Source organism: Hesperophylax consimilis, chromosome 3 (assembly GCF_061612785.1).
Source record: "Hesperophylax consimilis isolate HC1 chromosome 3, BYU_Hcon_1.0, whole genome shotgun sequence".
NCBI classification, from domain to species: Eukaryota; Metazoa; Arthropoda; class Insecta; order Trichoptera; family Limnephilidae; genus Hesperophylax; species Hesperophylax consimilis.
Genome location: NC_142838.1, coordinates 31,721,378 through 31,743,713, shown reverse-complemented (window position 1 = coordinate 31,743,713; position 22,336 = coordinate 31,721,378). Strand labels below are relative to the sequence as shown.

Here is a 22,336-nt window from a genome sequence, read left to right as displayed (position 1 = left end):
ATGCTGCCAGTATACAGAAAAAATTCCAGCATTTCAATGGAGGGCAGGCACTCGACTCGGTTCTTACCGACCTGAACAAACGGCGGGAATTATTTCCCCAACAATCAGACCCGGGGCCCGAGTAATCTTTAAAGCGCCACTAAGACGATTTTGTCAAGAAAACGGCGCTTTACAAAGAATCGTATTATTATTAAGGCATTATCGCTGTCAGGGCCAGACTTCAACCTAGGCCTGAGAGGTCCCGTCCTAGGGCCCACACCTCGGGGGAGGACTGATTTTTTTTTTTAATATTAACTTCACACAGGACGCCCCGATAAAAAATAAATTTCTTAAAGTTTTATGTCTCCTTTGGGGATGGTATACATTGAGCACATATGAATCAAATTTTCGATAGGGTCCCTAAAACTACAGATTTAAATGTTGCTTGTGCAATGATGGAGGATTTAGCTAGCATTGGATTGAACTCGCGAACCCTGGGTGTGAATCCGACGTATTTTTCCACTCGGCTTATTAGCCGAGTATTATCGGTTTAACCGCCTATTGGTGGTTAAACCGATCTCCGAAAGGCTTCCATTTTAAACAATAGGTACTAAAAAAATTTCATTTAATAAAATAAAAAGATTAAGGCCTGCAGCGCTCTTCCGCCTTCTTGTGAAAATTATGACAAATTTTCCACTTCCTTCACTCTCGTGGTAGCAGAAGTCGGGGACGCCCGAGGAAGACAAGGCACGACCAAATGAATAAGATACATGAGTCGGGCCATGTCAAGAGTCAGAATAATAGAAGAGTATGTATGAGACGATGTATGAATGTGAATGAGGCAAGGAGTGTGTGCTAAGACCGAGTTGTTTGGCGGTCCGTCGTCTCTGCCTACCTCTGCGGAGAAACTTTGTGATGGTTAGTTAGTTCACTCTCGTCACAAACCCACTCTAGTTGGGAATACCATAGTTCCCAATTAGAGCCATAGGCTCCGAGATTATTGAGGAACTAGGAAATATTTACCTGAAAATTAATTAGGTTTTCTTTCAAAAATAAATTTTCTGAATTAGGTTACTTTTATTTCAAAATTGAATACTTCCCTAAAAAATCTAAAATGAGGTACCACTGCTTGATTCAGATTTTTTTTTTCTCTGCGCTTTTTACCCTGCACGAATTATTTCCTGCATGAGCGGAAAGGTAATTTTGCACTGGACCCATTTTATTTAACAAACAACATTTCAGCAATAAATTATCAACATATTAGGGCCGGTTCCCACGGAGCGATACCTTTTTAATTTTTATGTTGTGTACTTAATTGGTTTTTTTCATCCCTATTTTCCTATTTACAATGAGCAAATAGTCATAGGAACGAATCTCGAACCTGTGTTTACTTCTCTTTTCTTGGAATTCTTATAGCGGTAAAGATGTTTCAATTTTTGTTGATCAACTCGACACCTTAAAGCATATTGACAAGTGTGAACCTTCTTTCAACTAAGTTTTAGTTTAGAAATCTTGTCTTTCAATAAAAGTTGATCAACGAAAATTGAAACGTCTTATCTGTTATTGAATATTGGTTGAGAATGAGTTTATCAAGACGAATGCGGTAGTTTCACAAACTAGGGATACCATTAAAAATATGTCGAAGATTTAAAGTTTATTTATCCGATTACGATTTTCGTACAAAATATGTGTAATTTTAATATTTTTATTCATAATTAAAAATTAATGATTTAAAAAACCCCCTAAAATTGTTTCATTATAAATGGCCCATGATTGGTTGATCAAATCATGACGCCACGCCTGTTGAAAGTAAAAATGTTTCAGACTTGTTTGTAGTTATGGACAGTTTTATTTCATTTTTAAAGACCCTTGTGTTATTTTCTTGTAGTTTAAGTTTTTCAATTTGGGAGGCGGGTACGGGTACCGCCGCTCCGGGAATCATTTATTGGATAACCAACCCCTCTGCCATAGGTCACCCCAAGTGGTTCGCTATATTTGGTGACTTAGCAGGGGTGTCTGTGTTCACGGGGTGAAGTTTTTCAAAGTCTTAATGGCCACCTACTCTGTTCGTGGGCTGTATCGGAGAGGCTGGTTGATGGAGATCTCTCCAGCAGGACTCTCGACTTATCGCTTTGCACATTATTGTGTAGATGTCTACCATACACCGGTTAACAAAGGGAGTAATATCATTTCCGCATCTAAATTATGAATTTAATTGTTAATAACTGAATGATCTTATTTATTTTTTACCCTAAAATATAATGATACTTGATAGTAACAAATTTTATTTTTTTTACATGGAGGCCCTGAGGGAAATAGATAATAATAATAGAATACCGGCCCTCAGGGCCGGTATTGCAGTACCTAAACACATGTAACATATGAAGTGAATCTTATTCCTGATTTCACAGAACATTTCCATACAATACATATTATATTTACATCTAATTTTTAAATGGCACACTTTTTTTTAAATTAATGAGTATGTTTCTTCCTTGGAGGAAATTATTCCTCCATTGTTTCTGTTTAATCTATTTTTTATATATATGTTCAGAATCTGACTTATAATTTATAGTTGGCTATGATAAAAATATTGGTCCCTTAATTCATGAATTGTAATCTTTAACATTGTTTTTTTTGAAGTTTGTGGTTATTTATTTTGTTGATGTTTTAAAAAAAAAACCTTCTGTTGGCATTGTATTATGCAATGACTCATGTGAAATATGTATCGTATAAAAGCCCACCAGGACGATTAATTTAATAATAATAAATTTAATCGTTCTGGTGGCAAAAGTTTTTAACTAGCAATAATCACACCTCGGATTAACCTCATAGGTTACAATATCGCCACTGCGCATGAAATTTTAATTATTATTAATTTTGAATTTATATGTGATATAGATGCATTATCAATAAGTAAGTTAATAATAATATTTAATGCCCAGAGTTGCTGATTATGATTCAATTTAATGCACCTGCGCGCTCCACATGCTCAAAGTAGATCAATTAAAAATCAAACTACAAACAAAATTCTTGCTTGAACAGACCATGGAATAATTACAATAGCATAATATCAAAAGCGGATGTTTTCAATTGCGAGCTTAACAAATATAGAAAGTCCATAAAATAGTAGTTCCCTGATATTTCATGAGTATGTAACTTTTCTGTTGTTTGTGTTCATAATAATGTTATTTTTTTTTTTTATGAATTAAATTTATATTATGTACATCCTATCTTCTTGTGGTTACAAATAAATGACAACCGTGAATACAGGGATGCACATTAAGAAAAAAATGTTTTTCTGAATTATTATCATGAGTGAGTTTTAGTTATTCTTATAATACTGTATTAAAATTAATTAACGTTATAGCCTGTCTTATATTTGTTATAATATGACATCTTGTCTTAACACAATGTTTGCGGCTGGTTTTTTTATCAAGCGCCTTGATGAAGCGGGCGATTTTTTTCAGATTTGTGCGCAAAATTACAATTCAAGTAAAATAGCTACAACTTCTGAAGTATTGATCGTATTTCAATAAAATTTTCAGTATCTTACCGTTTAGCCGGAATTTGCTATTATTATAGCATTATATCAGTATATAATGCTATAATAATAGCATTATATACCGATAAAATTTGGAAAGTGAAGCCAGAACAAAGACTCTCAATGCAGTCGGAGATTTTATACCTGACCCCTCAAGTGTCAAGTGGTGTCGGGATTTACGGGACCTATTCAACCGAGGATATCTACCTAGAAAACAGGTAAGCCATATTTTATTTAAATTTTTTGTTTTTGTTTCAGATGACACACATACACTTCACTTTGACTTTGGTTCAAGATTTTGTTTATGATGCCTGAGATAAGCGAGCCCTATAGGTCTGAGACAGAGGTATGAAATCGTTGGATCACGACAATAGAAAAAATTGTAATTTTTTTGTTGGATTTTATTTAGGCATTAGAGCCAGGAAAGAGTCTAAAAGGGTCGAGAAGATGCACTAAGTGGCATGAATAGCTAAGAAGTGACTAGAGAGACTAAAATAGACTAGGAGAGATGAGGTGATTTTGCACAAGAGCGGCGCTGTATAAATCGTCCAAATATTATTATTGATAGAGACTATGATGGACTCGTCGAACGTTACAGCGGTGCTGCCAAGGTCTGTTATCTATGTGAGGATATTGTGTCAGCGCTCTTTATTAGCAGCAGACACATACCTGAACGGATGACGAACCTCGTGCTGGCACTGTTGCTGGACGCGGTAGTCTCTCTCGCTGCAGCGGCTAGTACAGTTCCTTCACTACCTAGGATTCTTGCAGCAGAGTCTCCATCTTCTATCTTCATGTCACTTGTTCCTGTTCTTCATTTTAATTCACTTAACTTCACTCTATTTTGGTAATATTTATATATTTTTTTAATACCTGCATCAACTGTAAAGCGCCCCTGAGGTGATAACTCACAAAAACGGCGCTATAAAAATTGTCCAATATTTATTAACATATATTTTGTAAAATATAAAAGGATTAAGGCCCATTGTCCACACAGTCGCCTTTTGTAGGATGCATGTAACCTACAAATGAAGATAGGCGTATTTTGCATATTTGTTATGTCCACGCTGCTTCATGCAATAGTCAGTCACGTTACAAAACGTCTGAGTTTTCTTTCAACTAGCATCGAGAAAGCACATCTTTTGTTGTGAAAATGTCAAGTGATGATCATAAAGTGATTATAGCATACAATTTTATTAGAAGACGACAAAACAGGCGAAGAAAGTACTGGATTCATCCGTACATCGAAAGAAGAATAAATTGTTTGTTGCTGCCAGAGTTATCAGAAGATGATTCTGTATTTCAATCATTTTACCGAATGACTAAACATACGTACCAAAATTTAGTCTCTACTGGACTACTGATACAAAGACAAAATACTGCAGGCGTCCGTCTGACGAGTCGGTCGAGTAGTGACATGTTGCCGTGCGCACCGCATGACAAGCGGCTGACGCGACGTTGCCGCTTCGTGGACACAGATTTCATTGTTTCTACGCAAAGATGCAAGCATTCGTCTTGCAATCGTCAATTGACGAAAGCGTGCGTATGACGTGGACAATGGGCCTAACACTAACATTATTTCAAAGTATGATGTTGTTGGAAACAGTTCCCTTACTAGGTACTTTGTGGGCCGAGCACACACAACATCTATTTGTTAGCAGTGCCTTCAATGATTTCTCATTTAGAAAGTCTTCCTGGATGATCTGATTTTGAAGTTTTGTTTGGGATACCAGATGTTGATGGTGTTAGTACGTAAATAAAAAAAATGCTTTTAAGCGTCTCCCGCTCTCTACGCATGGTATGAAAAGATGCATTTAAGCGTCTCCCGCAAATAATGTGTTAACATGACCATCAATTACACCATAAAATATGTTTGTTCTTCCTTCTAACTAGCAATTTTTTGTTTTTATATAATTTTCTTATTAAATTTTTTGTTCTTATTATGTTGGCTTATTAGAGGTACAGTCACAAGGGGAAATCCATAATTGGTTTTATTTTGGCTATACCATACATGTACAAACTAATAAAACATAAGCTGTCGATTTCCCAAAAATAAAACATTTAATTTAATTATTTCTAGATTATTAGATAGGTCATGCGCGAAGAGGTTAACAAGTGGTGGTTGATAGATCCGCAGGTAGGGTTCTGGCTAACAGTGGGACAAATCGAGATCAGTCAACACCAAAAAAGGGAAAGGATAAAATAAAGTACTTACCCAACAAGTGATGTTGATTGGAAGTTTTTAATAAAAATATTATTATTGTTTCCTTCTGCTGAAAAAAAAAATCTTCTGGGCATCAGTCGTTTGGATACTATTTTTTCAAGAGCAATAAGAATAAAATAAGATATATGTCTAAAATAAAGATTTATTTACTTTCATACTTTTTCATACATAAAACAATAATTATGTAAGTTGACTCTAAAAATGTTATTTATTATAATATTTTCTGTAATATCGTTATTACATTATGATTACAAATAGATCTTGTTGGACTTCATTTAATATATTTTTAAAGGAAAACACAATATGTATACAAATCTATAGCAGACACACCACTGCTTACAGCTTACATGATTCAAAAGAATAAAATTAAGTTTTCAACAAATAAGAAAAAAAAGTAGCGAGACGAAAATCTTAATTCAAAAACTACACAGTAAATTCTCAATACTTAATAATAATTACTATTCACCTAAACAATATTAAGTAATTAACCATATACATAAATAATAAAAAAATAGAAAATGTTGAGAAGTGCACATTTTTGGTAGTCAGAAGTACTATGTAGTTTGTTAAAAGTCAACAAATGATTATAAAGTAAATTTTTATCAAATAAAAGTTTTGTAATATGTATATCTAAGATGTGTATGATGTAGTATGATAATGTGTATCAGAGAAAATACTGTGTAGCAAGCCTACTTACAAATGGACCAAAACTGTTAAATAATTCATTAAAATTGACATACAAAATGATTGTGATAAAAAAATGGTTTACAAAAGTTTTTAACCAAAATGAGAAATATATCAAATAAAGATAATAATTATTATTGACCATTCACCTTAGATCTGGCTTAAAAATAAAAATGTGGACATTTGTTATTATTCACTCTCTGAAAGGAGATGGGACCAGGAACTAGACGAAACTCGACTAAAACCTTAAAAGATACCTACATTAATTAATTCAATAGTTCAACAGGTTAAATTATTAATTTCACAATCAAAATTGGACATTGAACTGGGGGATAAATTGAAAGATATTGATAATTTTAAAGTCATATATTGTATCTGATAAATCCACAACAAAAATTATATGACAACATCAGACTTAATTAATAATATGTTTAAAAATATTATATTCTCCTCCTTACTATAAATGCGCTTCTTTATAATAATATGATCTTTCTGTTGCATCTGAAGCTCACCGGCAGAAGCAGAGGTCGTGCATATCACAGATTGTGCATTTTGAGATTTAATTCCTGATAACAGTACACAGTACAATAGGTACATGTATCAAGCTCCCAAAACAGCCAACAACCCAGCTATGGGGGTTGTACCTGCAAAACTAATTAGACACAACCTTCTAAAGGTAATAAGTGCGCCTCCGCAGGTGGCAGCCATCAACCAGCAACATCCTCCTCCAAATTGAATTTACCCATCAGCCGCTTGTTCTACAAAAATACTTTTGCAACCGATTTATGAAACTCGCTAATATATTATATTTAGCAATTAAATTATTCATTTAAAAATAAAGACTTTGTTTAACTTTCAAGAATATACTCCAAAATGCTTCAAAACCAAATCAGAAAAGAACAGCATCATTACTATCATTAACACTTTGAATAAATTTAGCAATTAACAGGAAACTTGGAATAAAGTAACACTAATTGGCAGTGTCTTGTGTTTGTACCTTTAGAGGTGACCTTAAATCTCTAATGGTGCATTCAATTGTACAAATCTAATTGACTTAACCTACCAAAGGAAGTCAGTTGAACTATTGCAAACTTGGATTTGTGCTTCATTCCGTTTCAGAGACAATATGCTAGGAAAGCATTGCTGTAAAATGATTTAATTCCATGTACCGTACGCTAATATGCAGTAAAATCTTCTTGAAAAATCTGCCAGAGGTTGGATTAACTTATAAACTTCACAACTTGTAAAGTTCCAGTTTCAAGGCAGACAAACGCTACCTAAGCTACCAAGCTATCGGACTAAAGAAAGAGAGAATCGAACCTCGCGTGAGAATATCTTAAGCAGATTCCACTGCGGCGATTTTAAAGATAATTTAAATGAAGTTTATTATTAAATATGCATACCAACATCGCAAATGACTTCTCAAGTAGAAACTTGATGGCACAAAGGAATAAAGTTATATATATTTTTGGTAATATGCTGAGAAAAAAGTGACTACATAGTGAATAAGTCTTTTAACAATAATAATAATTTTGAAATGAAGATGTCACCCAAACAATGCTGTAAGGCACATTTTGAGTAGAGTATGCAGCATTGCTGTAAGTCACATTACACACATGAAGTCAGTAGTTCAAAATTACACAATTTTTTTTTCTCAGTTCCTGTAATATCACCAAAATGTTCCGTACATCATTGTTCGGGTGATGTCTTCAAATGTGTAAATGACATTTAGCTGGAGTGTGTCGTGTCCTCGACAATAGGAAGAGTAACACCAACATAATATTGAATTCAAACCCAAGATCTGCAATAATTAGATGAGAGAACCCATCACACAATCTGAATGGTTTTATAACGATAGACTATTTGTTTTTAAGGCAGGGCTGGTGGAGTTACATGATGGAGCACTTTTCTTCTCCCTGGAAAAATCAAAACAGATAATTGATTAATTAAGAGAAATCACAAAATGGTATTAAAAGCCCCTACCTGAGCATCCAGTGATGGGTATAAAATCAATGACATTTTCAACTTCAATAGATTATACATTTATATTATTACCGTGAAACTGGTTAAGAAATTCTACTGAAGAAAACTATCTTAAAAGAAATTTGTTTTTTTTTCAGTTCCTGAAGGCTGAATTTGAATGGTCAAATTTATCCCATTTACATATTTTTTTTTTTTACGATCTCTTGGTTAAAGTTTATAAGAGAATTTCATTGTAGTACATAGTTGGTTTTGTTTATTTGTTAGCATGCAGCAGAAACTGGCAGTATTATGGAAATCGGGTTTTGCTAGAGCATTTCATGTGACGGTTTGGACGAACAATTTGAGGTAACAATTTTTTATGAGTTTTGTGTGTATACTAAAAAATTGTCAAAATTTTGTTTTCAATTTCACTTATAACCTTCCACCTTGTTATGAACATATATATAATATGAATAGGTGATACACAGTAGATGCAAATTATCAAACCGAAATAAAAAATATAATGCATAATAAAATGATATCACATAATAAAAATAATATTTTACTTGTAACCTAAGTAAATGAATGGTTTTCACATTATAGAAACATGCACGCCCAGTACCAACAGTTGAGATCTTGAGAGGTTACAGAAACATTCATTTTTATTGGCATTTTTGGACAGGTTTTTAGTGAACCTAATGGACAGTAAGTACAATAAAACCTCATAACTTCTGGCAATTTTATTTCAGTTTTAACACAAGAAGCACTGTGTTCTCAAATTGAATGAGGTGATTCTAGTGTCCATTCCATAATATTGTTAATATATATTTCAGAGCTAACAAACAGCAATCCAAAGCCATGTCAAGTAATAAAGAGTATCTTCCTAACTAAAGGGTGTGACAGAATACGCTATAAATTCAAAGCGTTTTATATAACTCCATATTGTTCGCCATACAATCCCATACAGAACTGTCACCTAAAAAGATGATGTGTTATAAGTGTGGGCGTGGCAACGATATGTGCTGTGATCTGCTAACCAGGCTATATTTGAAAATGATGCGACAATTATTTTCAGATGATTTACGATAATTTGATGTGACAATTATTTACGGATGATTTACGATAATTTGATGTGACAACAATTTACGGAGTGCCATAATTACGCGGTTGTCATCTGTCAAAGTGATAGATCCCATACAAAGAAATGATATTCTGTAGCAGTCCCCCAATTGATTTGACCCCCTCTCCTGAGTAAGATTACAGCGTAGTGTGCATATAAAACACGTATATGCCAGGCCCAAATTATGCGCGCACAATATAGCGTAATGTGTCTAAGGCTTAAATGACAATGTGATGTTGTTTTTGTTTAATTCATTCAAATTGAATTTGTGAAAAAACAAAATATTACTCAATATCAAAAAAATATACAATTATTTTTACACCGTTTTATGGTCTAAGCTAGCACAAAGAGGTATTTGGGGTGAATTTTAATGATCATAAATTATGCAACACTTTATATAGACAAAATCATAACAAAACAATACAACAGAACAATGTTAAGCCTAGGAGTCTACGTATAATAAGCTCTCTGCCGTTAATCCAGGTTTTTTCATCTGCTCACTTATATCTTTAGTTTAGTTCATTAGTATGAATAAATATAATCCATTTCCCAAATGTTGTGTTAAATCCACACTGAGAAGATATTAATAAGAGAAGAATTTAAGAAATTGAATCCGGTAATGAATTTTAAAATAATTAGTTCTGAGCAATTCTTTGTGGCCTAGTTTTTAATATGAACTCAAAAGATTTCTATCACATCTAAGGCAAAAATTAATATTTTTAATGCCTAATAGATTAAAATGGTAAAATTATAATAGATATGATTTTTTTTTACATATTCCAAATATTGTGATGTGAAACAAATACAAACAGTGCAGGTGAATAAATTAAAATGATAAAAGTTTATAATTTGCTCATTAAATTAAATCAATAAAAAAAAACAGCCAACAAGTTTAGGCCAGAAAAAGATTAGAATATTTAGCAAGATAAAGTGAAGAGTGGACAGTTAAGCGTGTGGACGTAGCATATTGTGTTAGCTTACAACAGTCAAGAGGCTTGCACCTTCAACACAACAGGAGGGAGAAGTAGGCAAGTCACCATTTTAGGTTAAGAAAAGATTATCGGTGAAAAGTTATTTCTTGGATTCAAACAAGCATTCGGAAACCTCATTCTTTCACTTTCAAAAACACATTCATTGCGCATCAAATCTCACATTTCTTTTATCGCCAATCTCACTCTCTTTTATCGCCAATCGAAACAATCACTTTTATAGCAGGCAAAATTTGGGTGAAAGTCTCTCACCGAAATTCTGCATGGCATAATCACAAGTTTCAGAGATGAATGCTTGAATCCAAAGAAATAACCAATTACAATCTCAAATAAAGGACTGACCATTTAAAAATATGAAAATTAATATAAATTATAGTTATAGACTAGCAACACTCGAGAAACCATGCGAAAACTGTACTAAACAGTATTAAAGAGCGGTGTTCATTCCCATATCTGATATTATGTACTAATCACCATTTATATTAACCTTCATATTGCTACAGTTCTAGCAGAAAATTGCAACTTGTTAAAGTTTATGTAAGAGTTAACATTTTTTGTAAGAACTTTCATCAGAATATGAATATAATTGTACAGTGGTTTCAACAGTGCAAGAATAGAATTTGTTCGACACTGAATGCAGTCATTTTATCAATTTCAAGATTTGAAGTGATTTTAATTTGGTCTGGTTCTGCCTAGTTCTCCCCACACGGTTAGAAGAGCCCCTTAGAAAGCTTGTTTGTTTGGGTGAGCTATGAGCGGACAGAGCGGCTTAGGCAACAACGTAGACCCCCGGCTTACCACTAGAAGTAGCGGCGGGCACTCATGGTGCTGACGTGGTGATGGAGCAGGGAGGGGGGGGCTACCTGGGGTAACTCGACGTATTCGTGACGTGGCAGCTTGTGACTGACCTCCCGGTGGCGAGCCGAGCTGGTGGACACCTGTCGCCGCTGGCGTTCTGACGTGGCAATCTCCTGGAACACAGAAGGAAACAAACAAACGTCAACACATTACAATAAGGGTTCCTAACCGGCCGATCGCTATCCATCAGTCGATTGCGGAGCTAATTTTGGATCCCTATTTGAAAACAATAATTATTTCCATATTTTAAATATACATTCATGAATGAAAAAAATTATATCCTAGTCGTAGGACAAATAGGATTCTTGCTTATCTTTTAATGAAGCAGTTTAATAGGAAAGAACGTCATGGTAAAAAATCTTTTCTTAGAAGTTGATCATGATGAAAGTTGTGGTAAAAAGTGGCACACAACCTCAAAAAGGTTGGGTTAGGTTAGGTTAGTCAACGATATGATAATGATAATATGTTAGTATATTGTTGGTTTATATGATATGCATAAACATTGTGAAAAGAATTATATTTTACAGGAGACCTAAAAAAAAACATTTTGAAGCAGAACAATGAAGGTGAACCTCTAAATAACATTTATTTATGTAATTTATAAATGGAAGTCGCCCTTTATTTTCCTGCTTAAATATTTTTTTTAACCACCTGAAAATTTTAATTTTTTCACGTTGGAGGATTAGGTGCCCAGTAACGTCATAACAAATTAAATTAAATCAAAAGAATGATCACTGTTCATAAACTGTATATTATAAGATTTGTTTACTAATCAAGTGCCTAATTAAGTGCCATACCTCTTGGTTGCTGTTAAGTAGGATGGTGTTCATGTTGTCAGCAACGAACCACTTCTGTCCCTTCATGACGATGGAGTGTGGGGGCTCGTGCTCGTGGCCTGAGTCTGCCGACCATACGGTGGCCGTAGCGCCCCCGTCTAGCTTCACGGAGCGGTGGAATCGGAAGGTAGTCTCCAGAGAGCCGGCACGGCGCACCAGCTGGCAGCCGGACAGGGAGATTTCCTAAAATGTGGGAAAAAATTAATCTTTGTATTCCTCCATACTATCAATAGCTGCCTGTACTTTCTTTTGGTGTCTTGTTTTATTGGAGGAAGTCCCTTCATGACGGCAATCTTCATTCTCGCAGACTTGCAGCCTGGAGTATAAGATTTTAAGCCATGAGGTGTGGCCATCCATCGTCCCCTGGATTACCAGTTACCTCATTTTTGTCTCTCACTTTTTATATCTATTCTTGGTTCAACATAAGAACGACCTGTGGGCGGGCGCGCATGTTTTGGTAATTTACGCCGCTGCTACTTGGAGGCATGTTAACTCATTCAAATCAACTATTTAAATGAATAAAATTATTTTATTCAAACAAAAAGATTCAAACAAGAAAAATTCGAATTTTTACCAAATGTGACCTGTGAATGTAACATTTTCTATATAATTATTAATTTGTAGGGAGTTCACATCTCCCGAAAATAAGAATAATATTTACAGTTCCCCACATTTACGTGCGACTGGTAACATTACAACCTCGAGCGAGATGCCTCAAGCGGAAATCATTTCATTCTCTCTCCAGTGGTCTCAGCCGCCGGTTTAGCCCTAAATCTCCTCCAACGATCGCGATCTAGCGGTAGTGAAGACGGGTTTGTTTTCGAAGTGCTAAGTGACTTTTCCGATGAAAGTTCGATACATAGTTAATGATATTATAAGTTTAAGCAGTGAGAGGGACTTTATAGGACATAAGACAAAATAAATCGCATGTTTTGGACATAAGGAATGGGTAGATATGACCGAAGAAGACAACCTTAAGGACACTGTAAACTTAGATATTGGCTCACAAAAAACAGGTCCACAAGTTCCTGCTTCAATCTCAGAACCTATTAATTTTTTTTTATTGTTTTTTACACTCGAGCTGGCCAATGAAATTATTAAAGAATCCAACGTTTACACCAGAACAAAATTGCAATCAAAAGAATTACCTTTGGCAGAATTGGCGTGATATTGAAATAGATGAATTAAAGAATGAAAAAGGGTCGTAACAATGCTGAGTACCTCTGCAAACACAGGATCCACATCCATTAGAAGGATTACAAAGGGTGGTGGCGCCATCATTAAGTATTAACCAAACATCATCGGGTTGAATTGTCATTTTGATGAGTTATCAGGTAACCGCTAATCAGTATGGATCGTCGTCTTGCTTCTTGAGAAATTCGCTGAAATGGTGGTGTAAACTCTTTGTTTGGGGGATGGAGATATGTTCCATTAACACATACATTCTATTTAAATATATTTAAAAAAAAATAACAACGAAAAACCATAGAGCCATTTGAATTTTATCAAAATAATAGTAGATCAATTCGTGGGTGAGTACAAAAAGCCTCGAAGTAGACCATCCATCGACAGGTAAAAACATGATACAAACCATCAAAACAGTTTATTCCATTTCAGCCAATAGAAACACAGCATACGGTTAAGTAACAAAATGGCCTCCTAGTTGATTTGTATGAAAGTTGCTGTCAGTTGTGTTACATGGCTTTTCAAAGTCAACATATAATCCAAGACAAAAACAGGATTATTCCAAGATTGCCTTGCAAAACAGTTATATTCCAATTATAAAAATCTTATTACTTTTCAATATGTGTTAATATTTTATGATTCAAATTGAATATTAATAAAGAAATATATTACTAAAAAAACACATAAAATCACATACTTTGACACCAGTATCAGGTGGAGTACGTCAGCTTTGCAAAAATACCTCTCATATACGGGTTTGACAGTATTATAAACCTAAAATGACTAAAGAATGCTTGCTGACCTTCTTTCCCTTGTTGTGAACCTTGATGAACCCTCCCTCAGGGCAGACCTCGGAGATCTCCAAATCTCCCTTGGCGCTGCTGGTGATGCTGTAGTCGGACAGCGAGCGCTCCTCGCTCTCGTCGAGCAGAACGCGCTTGCGCGCTGTACGCATTGGGGTGGTGCGACGGATGGATCCTGATACGGACGCCGTCTTGGACATCATGGACTCGGACTGGGGGGAAGTGGGGGTGAGGTTCAGCCTACAAACAGAAGGTGCATTAGTTTGAGGTTATGTCAACTTTTTATGACTAGGCCAACTCTGACAATCTCGTTATCGCCATTGGGAGCTTTAGATTTGGTTCTGTCCTAGAGTTACTTATAAGAGGGGTAAAGCACAAACAAAGTTCAAAACCATTTAACCCATCGGCATACTAATTTTTATTTGTGACATCTGTGAATACTTGAGAAGGATTATTACTGTGCAGTATTGCACCCCATATTTCCCTAAATTAAACACTTTTATGTTTTTATATGGATTATAATTTTATTGTGAACTATCTAAGTACCTATGTGGGAAAAGTTTTAGTTGCCCCAATGGGGCAGGCAATACAGTAGAACCCCGTTAATTCGAACCCTGATAATTCGAAATTTTCGCCAAAAAAATATCCACAGTAAATTTTTTTCATACAAAATGATTTATTAATTCGAAATTCGTTAATTCGTAATTCGAAAATTAATTCTGTCAGCACACGAAAATTTGTTTGTGTAATTCTAAAAACTTCGATTTTTGCGAAAATAAATCATAAAATTTCGTAAATCTGAAACTAAAGGACAGCCATAACGGTAAAATGCCGAAAAGTGTATTTTTACGTGGTTATACATCGCCCTAATTAGTATTATTATTTTGTAAATCGAAATCGATTTTCACTGGAATGTCGTATTTTTATGAATTTAGGGTCGGCTGTGAAATTTCGATTTACGCGTAAATAGAAGAAGTCCGGGTTTCCCGGGAAAGATATGGCACTATCAAGTGAATCAGATACTTAAGTCGAACCATGTCAAGAGTCAGCATAATAGAAGCGTATGTATGAGCCATCGAAAGTACATACATTGGTCGACATTCATATTCTTAAGTCTTGTCGAGGGTAAATACTTACATATGCCAAATGTCGAGTCATTCCACTCAAACAATGAGTGGGTAGAATCACTCGTTGTTCGAGTGGAATGACTTTGTGGAGAATCAAGACCCAGAAATGGTTGTTAAAAGTTGTGTATATACCTCTCCTCCTCGCCCTGCAGCAGGGTACGGTAGGTGGCGATCTCCAGGTCCAAGCTAGTCTTGATGTCCATGAGCTGTGCATACTCTTTGAGCTGCTCGGCCATGTCGTCGCGCAGGCGAGACAACTCCGCCTCCAGCGCTGCCAAGTCACCGGCGTGGCGGGCGCGCTCACTCTGCAGAGTCTTCTCCAGGTCGCGGCAACGGGCCTGAACAAAAAAAAAAAGCCAAACTTGATTATGAGCCTGTCTGAAAAGATTAATTAAATAAATGTTCTAATTTCACCCTTGAACTGGTCCAGAATCAGAGTGAGGAAGACTTAAAATAAATGAATCTTAACAAGACTTATATGTTGCAACAAGTGGATAATCGACAAAATCTAGACATTGCTAAGAAGGTTAACCTTCTTATTCTTAGCCTTATAGCTCTATCTGTCACAGCAAACTCTGGTATAGAAAAGTGAAACAAAGTATGTGATTTACTTTTTGTCACCCAAATAAATCCATTTGGGAAATATTATAATTTTTTTTTTAAATTCAATATGGTGGAGTCAAAAGAGACAATGCTGATTCAGGAACTAGACAATAGGTTCCAGTCCAAACAGAACAGGAATTTCGTCATGCTGCAAATTTGCTAACCTAACGATAGATATAACAAAATTTGTAAAATATTTTGTAATTCCCAATTATGTAATTGGAATGAGGGGTAGGTAAGCAGTTTTAGGACGGGTACTTACGTGAAGTGCGCTGTTGGACGACTCCAGCTCTGAGATGCGAAGGTTCATGCCGTCAACCTGAAGACGGGCACTGCGGAGCTCCTCCACAGCAAGCCCAGTGGCATTGCTGTTGCGGCCCGCAGCGGCTTGAAGAGCTTTCAACTGAAAAAATAATATTATTATAGTAAGTTAGAAGATGAACATCATGTAAATTGCTTTTCTTTTATTCTTAGTGGTATTTTAGTTGAAAATAATGGTTACCGCTTGTCAATAAATTGTATGATACTAAAAGCCAGCTGTTTCACAGAAATAAAAAAAAATCATCAAATTGGAGAGTGAATTTTCAAAGTTGTTGTACCGGACGGTGTGTACCGCTCTCGGCGGCCGACATTTCATAATGGTCGAAGCGCGGAGCCGGAGCGTGGTTTTAGAACTTACGTTGAGCCTCGATACCTCGAGTCCCGCTCGCCCCCGCGTCGCTTCCCCTCAGCGCGGGCGCCCGGCCGGCCCCAGGCGACCGCCTGGAACCAATCAACGCGCCCGTAAGCAACGCCGTACGGCAAAACATTTTGAATTGAAGATTTATTGAAATGTTTAGACTAAGTTTGAGAGAGTTTGGCCGTAGATATTACGAAATAAAATACATTGATAAAACGGCCGGACTCTCCTAAACATAATTAGTTAATAAAAATTAGTATTAATTTAGAATTAAGAAAATTAATTACGATTTCCCCTGAATATGTTGGGCCGGGGACCCCACACTGAATGAATGTATGTACAAATGATTAATAAATAAAAATGCCAGAGAGGAGTGGTTAGGATCGATTAAAAGAGCATAAAGAGTAGAGTAGTTCTAAAGGTTGTGACCTCCGCTAATTAAATCTTAGCGGACGTCACAGCCCGCGGATCATCAACAACCCGCGAATGAAGGCAGCGCGTCGACCCCGCCCTCCCCAAAGTCGGGAGAGGGGGATTGCACAATAAATACGGCGCGCCAGCCTTCAGCTCGCTCTCTCTGCCTTGGACCGCCACCAGCTACTCTACTCTGCTCTTCCCGACCACTTCTCTCTGGATCTGAACTTGGATACTTCTTTGACTTGGCTCCCCCCTGGATTTCTGCCCCTGCCTGCCTCCTCCCGCACCGAGGATAAAGCAGATTCCGGCCCCGAACTGAGCAAGGATAAAGAAGATTCCTGTACCGACCGGAGCAAGGATAAAAGCAGATTCCTGTACCGACCGGAGCAAGGGATAAAGTAGATTCCTTTACCGACCCGAGCAAGGGTAAAGCAGATGTCTACCCGGACCTAGCGGCCATCTACGGACTGACCGGCCCCCTATTTTACAGTCTGTGTAAAAGACCCAACTGGTCGATTACAGTTGTTTTTATTTCAGTTCTGTGAAACAACTGGCAAATAATGATATAATAACAGAACTTCGATGAATTGTTCAAATTCTGTGAAACAACTGCCTGTAAATAATTTGTGGTTAAGTTGACTATATCTTACCATCCCATTAAATCATTTGGTTCACATTTCTAAATACAGACAGGTATCACCATGGTAAAGCATTTGGTAAAATACACACACACACAAATATAGAGTGAAAAATTTATGGCTTGTTTTATGATCAGTAAAGTTATAAAAATTATTGGCAGATAATAAAACTACGAGATTCCTGTAGTTATCCTTGAACTGATGTAGCTTTAATAGTTCATGATTGTGATGAAATCAATAGTGATCATTTCACCATCAGTGGCGGCCGGTGGTCAAAATATGTGGGGGTTCACCGGAGTACAAAATTAAGTCAGAAAATAAAATAAATAAAGGTACATATCTATTAATAAAAGAGTTCTATTTTTCGCTCTTTTCATTATATTTAATTCTTTTTAACGTTTAGAAACATCTTTCACTTTCAACTGAGGTGATTGGAATGGTGCACACAAGTTTTAGTAATACGCAGTCTCGGAAAAGTCTTCTTATAAACAAGTACTATAAAAAAGTTAAAATTGACAAAGCGCCGTCAGCAAGAATGGTTTTAAATTCAACAGACAATTCAGCGACAACACTGACTAAACTGATAAGAGCTAATTTGAACATCACTCATCTCTTAATGACATGTTTTATCTTGTATGCTTGAAAAAGAACAGATGGTAAATTGAAGACACGATATCGACAATAATATCACACAGTTTTAGTTTCTACTGAACAAACCGTTCCTTCTAATGTGGTGGTAAAGCTCGGGACGCCGTCCTTAATATGGTAATATTTGCAAAGAATGGTATGTACCCACGCTTTCGACTGTTCACAGAATATGCGAACAGAGCAGTCAAATTTTGGATCGCAATCGAAAACGAACTGCTACGAACATAAGCACAAGTCACAGTCGGTCTGCAAGTTAATCGCGCTTAATAAGTAGGTACCTTTTGTATGAGATATTATAACCGAACCGAATTTCGTATTGTGATTAGCCATGTCGGAAATCTTGTTGGTTGTTCGGCGCTCGGGAGCACATATTAGCTGGCCGCCACTGTTCACCATTATCTAGCATGAGAAATGAACAAGTGACGAGGTTTTTAACCTTTTGCAAGCGATTGGAATAACCATTGTTGACACGGCAAGACATCTACATTGACATGTGATTGTGAGTGTATCAACACATGATACAGAACTCCTAAGCATGAGTGAAGTAAGGAGTGGTTACCTTGCTGTCGTATCTGGTCTCCAGCTCCTCGCGGTTGGCCCGCACGTGAGCCTCCTGCTGCTCCCTGAGCTCCTGGAGTGACTGCTGCAGCTTGGCCTCGTATTGCTGGGCGAGGCGGCCATCGATCTCACTGATCTCCACCTGGCGGCGGGACCTGGTTTCCGTCAACTCTTGCTGGTAAATCTACACATAAGACACATGTTTTATAGTAATATTTATTTCAGAAAATATATAAATTTCAATGGCATTTTATGTGCAAGAAGTAGGTATCATAAAAATAACTAATAACGAAAGATAGTTAGCTATTCAACATTGAAAACTATAAACCAAAGCCATGATTCCTTTCATTTGGACATGGACAGGAATCTGTGCTTGGAATTCTTCAGCTTAAAATTTTCAAAACACGTAGTGATAATATTTGCATGATTCGTATAGTGCCGTTTTTGTGCAAAATCACTTCAAGAGCGCTAAGTAGTGAAATTACAATAAAAATCAGCAGCAAATTTCTGAATAATATTTGGACATACCAGTATTTGCCACATAAATATGAAGCAGTCTAATGATTTAACAGTTTTTTTTAGCAATTCTTAACCAAAGATTGTGATTTTTTACTTTAACTTCCATAGAAGTCCATAGAGTCAGAATAATAGAAGAGTATGTATGAGACGATGTATGAATGTGAATGAGGCAAGAAGTGTGTGCCAAGACCGAGTTGTTTGGCGGTCCGTCCTCTCTGCCTACCCCTGCGGAGAAACGGCATGATGGTTAGTTAGTTAACTTCTATAGAAAGATCCATACATTTGGTTATTGAAAAGATCAAGATTTTATGCAAATTTCTGACCTCACCTAACATTTTTATGAGTGTTGAAAGGTCAGATTAAAAATCACTACCGGTTTAAAGAATTCTGGCGCACATAAAGTGGTATAATTAGATAAGTACCTGGTCCTTGAACAAGAGCTCCTCGCGGTAGCTCTGCACGGAGTTCTCAAGATCTATGCGACACAACGTCTCATCCTCGTGAGCCTTGCGTGTGTCCAGCAGGAGCTTGCGCAGCTGCTCCAACTCCTTGGCCAGATCCTGAACAGAAGATAAACATTCATATTAGGTCACCAAAGACAACAACATATTGATCAACTATGTACTAATTCATTATTTATGTAGTCGTTAAATTTCCCATACTACGAAACCTTTATATCTGGGAGTAAACTTTATATATTTTGAATAATGAAACAAAGGACTAAATGCTATTGCAATATGAGAATATAATATGTTATGACAGATTTTATATCGCTAACAAGAAAAAACAAGAACAGAATATGCCAAGAGCATTCAGGTGTTACATAACAAACAGCAAAGTGTACCCTTTGTTTTAATATAAAATGTCACTTTAGTTTAGGTTAAGTACAAAACTTAAAATAAATCCGTTAAAATAAATCAACTGTCATTTACTTAGTTTTATCTTTGTTTTTATTTCTAATAGGGTTTCTATAATATGCATTTTTGAAATTTTTGTTTTACCATAACAATTTCTTTTTCCGTAATGTTTTATTATTGTAATTCTTACATAAATTATGTACGACTACCATAATACGGGCATGAGCCTAGTATGGTAGTTGAGAAAATCACCAAAATTCTAATTAAAAAAAATGTATTAAATAAAAATAGATCAAACCAATTCTCAAGGGAAATAAATAGTCAATAGAAAATAGGATTAAAAATACAATCTAAACAATGATGAAAAGATCTGCTGTTGCTGCATCAATAGACTAATAATTGGATATAATTTCAGATTTTCACAGCCAAAAGTATTAGTGATTTATTTTTGGGATTTTATGCTGTGCTGCATTACTTTCTTCTTTAGCCAACGTTTCAGACAGCATTACAGTGTCCATCATCAGGGCAGGGCATTACATCTGCCCTGATTAAGATCACTGTAATGTTGTCCGAAACGATGGCTAAAGAAGGAGGTAGCGCAACATGGCATAATATCCCAAAAAATAAATCACTATAATACTTTTGGCCTGTTGGTTTGTTGGCTGTTAACAGTCGTTATAGCAGTCCTAATCCCAATACTCCAACAGTTGGTTGTCCCTAGCGTTGGAATTTATTAGGATCATTATTAATTATTTATGGTAGGCCCAGTTGTTTTGCAGAAATTCAAATGTAACAGAGTAATCAAATTTTCATTCAGCGCCATTAAATGGAGATTCTAAAAACAGGTTGATTCGGAGAATTAGAAAAATTCTTCAAATTTCAAAGTTGATTTTCAAGTTCTGTTATTATTTCAGTTCTGTCAAGCAACTAGCCTGTAATGATATAATTACAGAACTCGAATAGGACTTTCACAGAACCTGAAAATGAACATTGAAATTAGACGAGTTGTACAAATTCTCTGAAACAACCCGTCCTTAGTCCGTTTCAGCTTTTGGACAAATTGTGATCAGCAGAAGAGGATGACTATTATGTTGTAAATTTTTATAGAAAGAGTCGGTGTTTATCGAGACCTTTTAAATGTAAAAAAATAAAATGGCGCTGAGTGGTCATTTAGTGACAATATTACTTTTAAATTTCAGCGAAACAACTGAGCCTTACTAAAATAATAAATATTTCCAATAGTTGACAATCATCAACGAAACTGGCCATTGGTGTTATTTGGAAATGTCAAAAGTTGCCAGTATTAACTTAAACACGGTCTGACCAGTTTATACGCATTAGGTAGACTAAGTAGATAAAACGCAAACCAAACTCATAATATAATGACGTTTGTAAAGAGGTTGGGTTACCTGGGCATCATCCTGTGCCTTCTTCTTGTCAGCCAAGGCCATGTTGTATTTGTTGTTGACCTCCGAGAAGCGGTTCTCAAACATGCGGGATGTATTTTCTGCATTGATGAGGTCTTTCGTCTTCTTATCAAGGCTAGAAAAAAAAATAATAAAAATTAGAAGACCAACCCGTGAAAACCTGTGGAATGATGTTCTCCTGGGAGCTAAATCATTTGTTGTGAAGTTTTTTTTTTTTTTTTTTTTTACTTATGTTCAGATAAATGATTGTTTCTCCCTCCTAAGAAATACACAGATATTTTTGTAGCTTTATTGTAATTTCGTAAAGTCGAATAAGTGTTTCCAACTTCTTGAGCGAGTTGTGCTCCGCAGACTTACTCCAATTTTGGAGAAAGTGGTCCCACAAGAGCAAGCTGGCTTCAGACCAGGCCGTAACTGCTGCGATCAGGTGTTAGCACTGACAACACACATTGAATCTGGTTTCCAGAAACGGCTGAAGACTGCGGCAGCGTTCATTGATCTCTCTGCGGCCTACGACACGGTGTGGCACAAAGGCCTCCTTGTTAAACTGTACGACACCATAGAGGATGGCAACACAGTACGACTCATTGAGCAACTGCTAACTGGCCGTACCTTCAGGGTTTTTCTAGGAGGGCGAAAAAGCAAAAAAAATACCCCTCAATAATGGCCTTGCCCAGGG

The 22,336-nt window shown here is 36.1% G+C and overlaps 1 protein-coding gene and 1 non-coding gene across 3 annotated transcripts in view; both read right to left on the bottom strand.

The window, feature by feature from the left end:
* Positions 1-2,707: 2,707 nt before the first annotated feature.
* LOC149425281 (U4 spliceosomal RNA) lies at positions 2,708-2,841 on the bottom strand. The gene has a single exon (XR_016305722.1). It is a non-coding gene; the product is annotated as a U4 spliceosomal RNA (small nuclear RNA).
* Positions 2,842-5,869: 3,028 nt separating this feature from the next.
* LamC (Lamin C) overlaps positions 5,870-22,336 on the bottom strand; it is a 36,759-nt gene continuing 20,292 nt past the window's right edge. The window contains exons 2-10 of one of the 2 annotated variants that reach the window (XM_089650333.1): positions 21,640-21,772; positions 19,796-19,933; positions 18,856-19,038; positions 16,177-16,317; positions 15,444-15,649; positions 14,184-14,424; positions 12,158-12,379; positions 11,301-11,473; positions 5,870-8,347 (exon numbers count right to left, since the gene is read on the bottom strand). In XM_089650333.1, coding sequence (XP_089506459.1) covers positions 11,303-11,473; positions 12,158-12,379; positions 14,184-14,424; positions 15,444-15,649; positions 16,177-16,317; positions 18,856-19,038; positions 19,796-19,933; positions 21,640-21,772 — 1,435 coding nt within the window. In that variant the 3' untranslated portion in view covers positions 5,870-8,347; positions 11,301-11,302. The remainder of the gene's footprint in view (positions 8,348-11,300; positions 11,474-12,157; positions 12,380-14,183; positions 14,425-15,443; positions 15,650-16,176; positions 16,318-18,855; positions 19,039-19,795; positions 19,934-21,639; positions 21,773-22,336) is intronic. The other variant, XM_089650341.1, reaches the window with a different exon arrangement.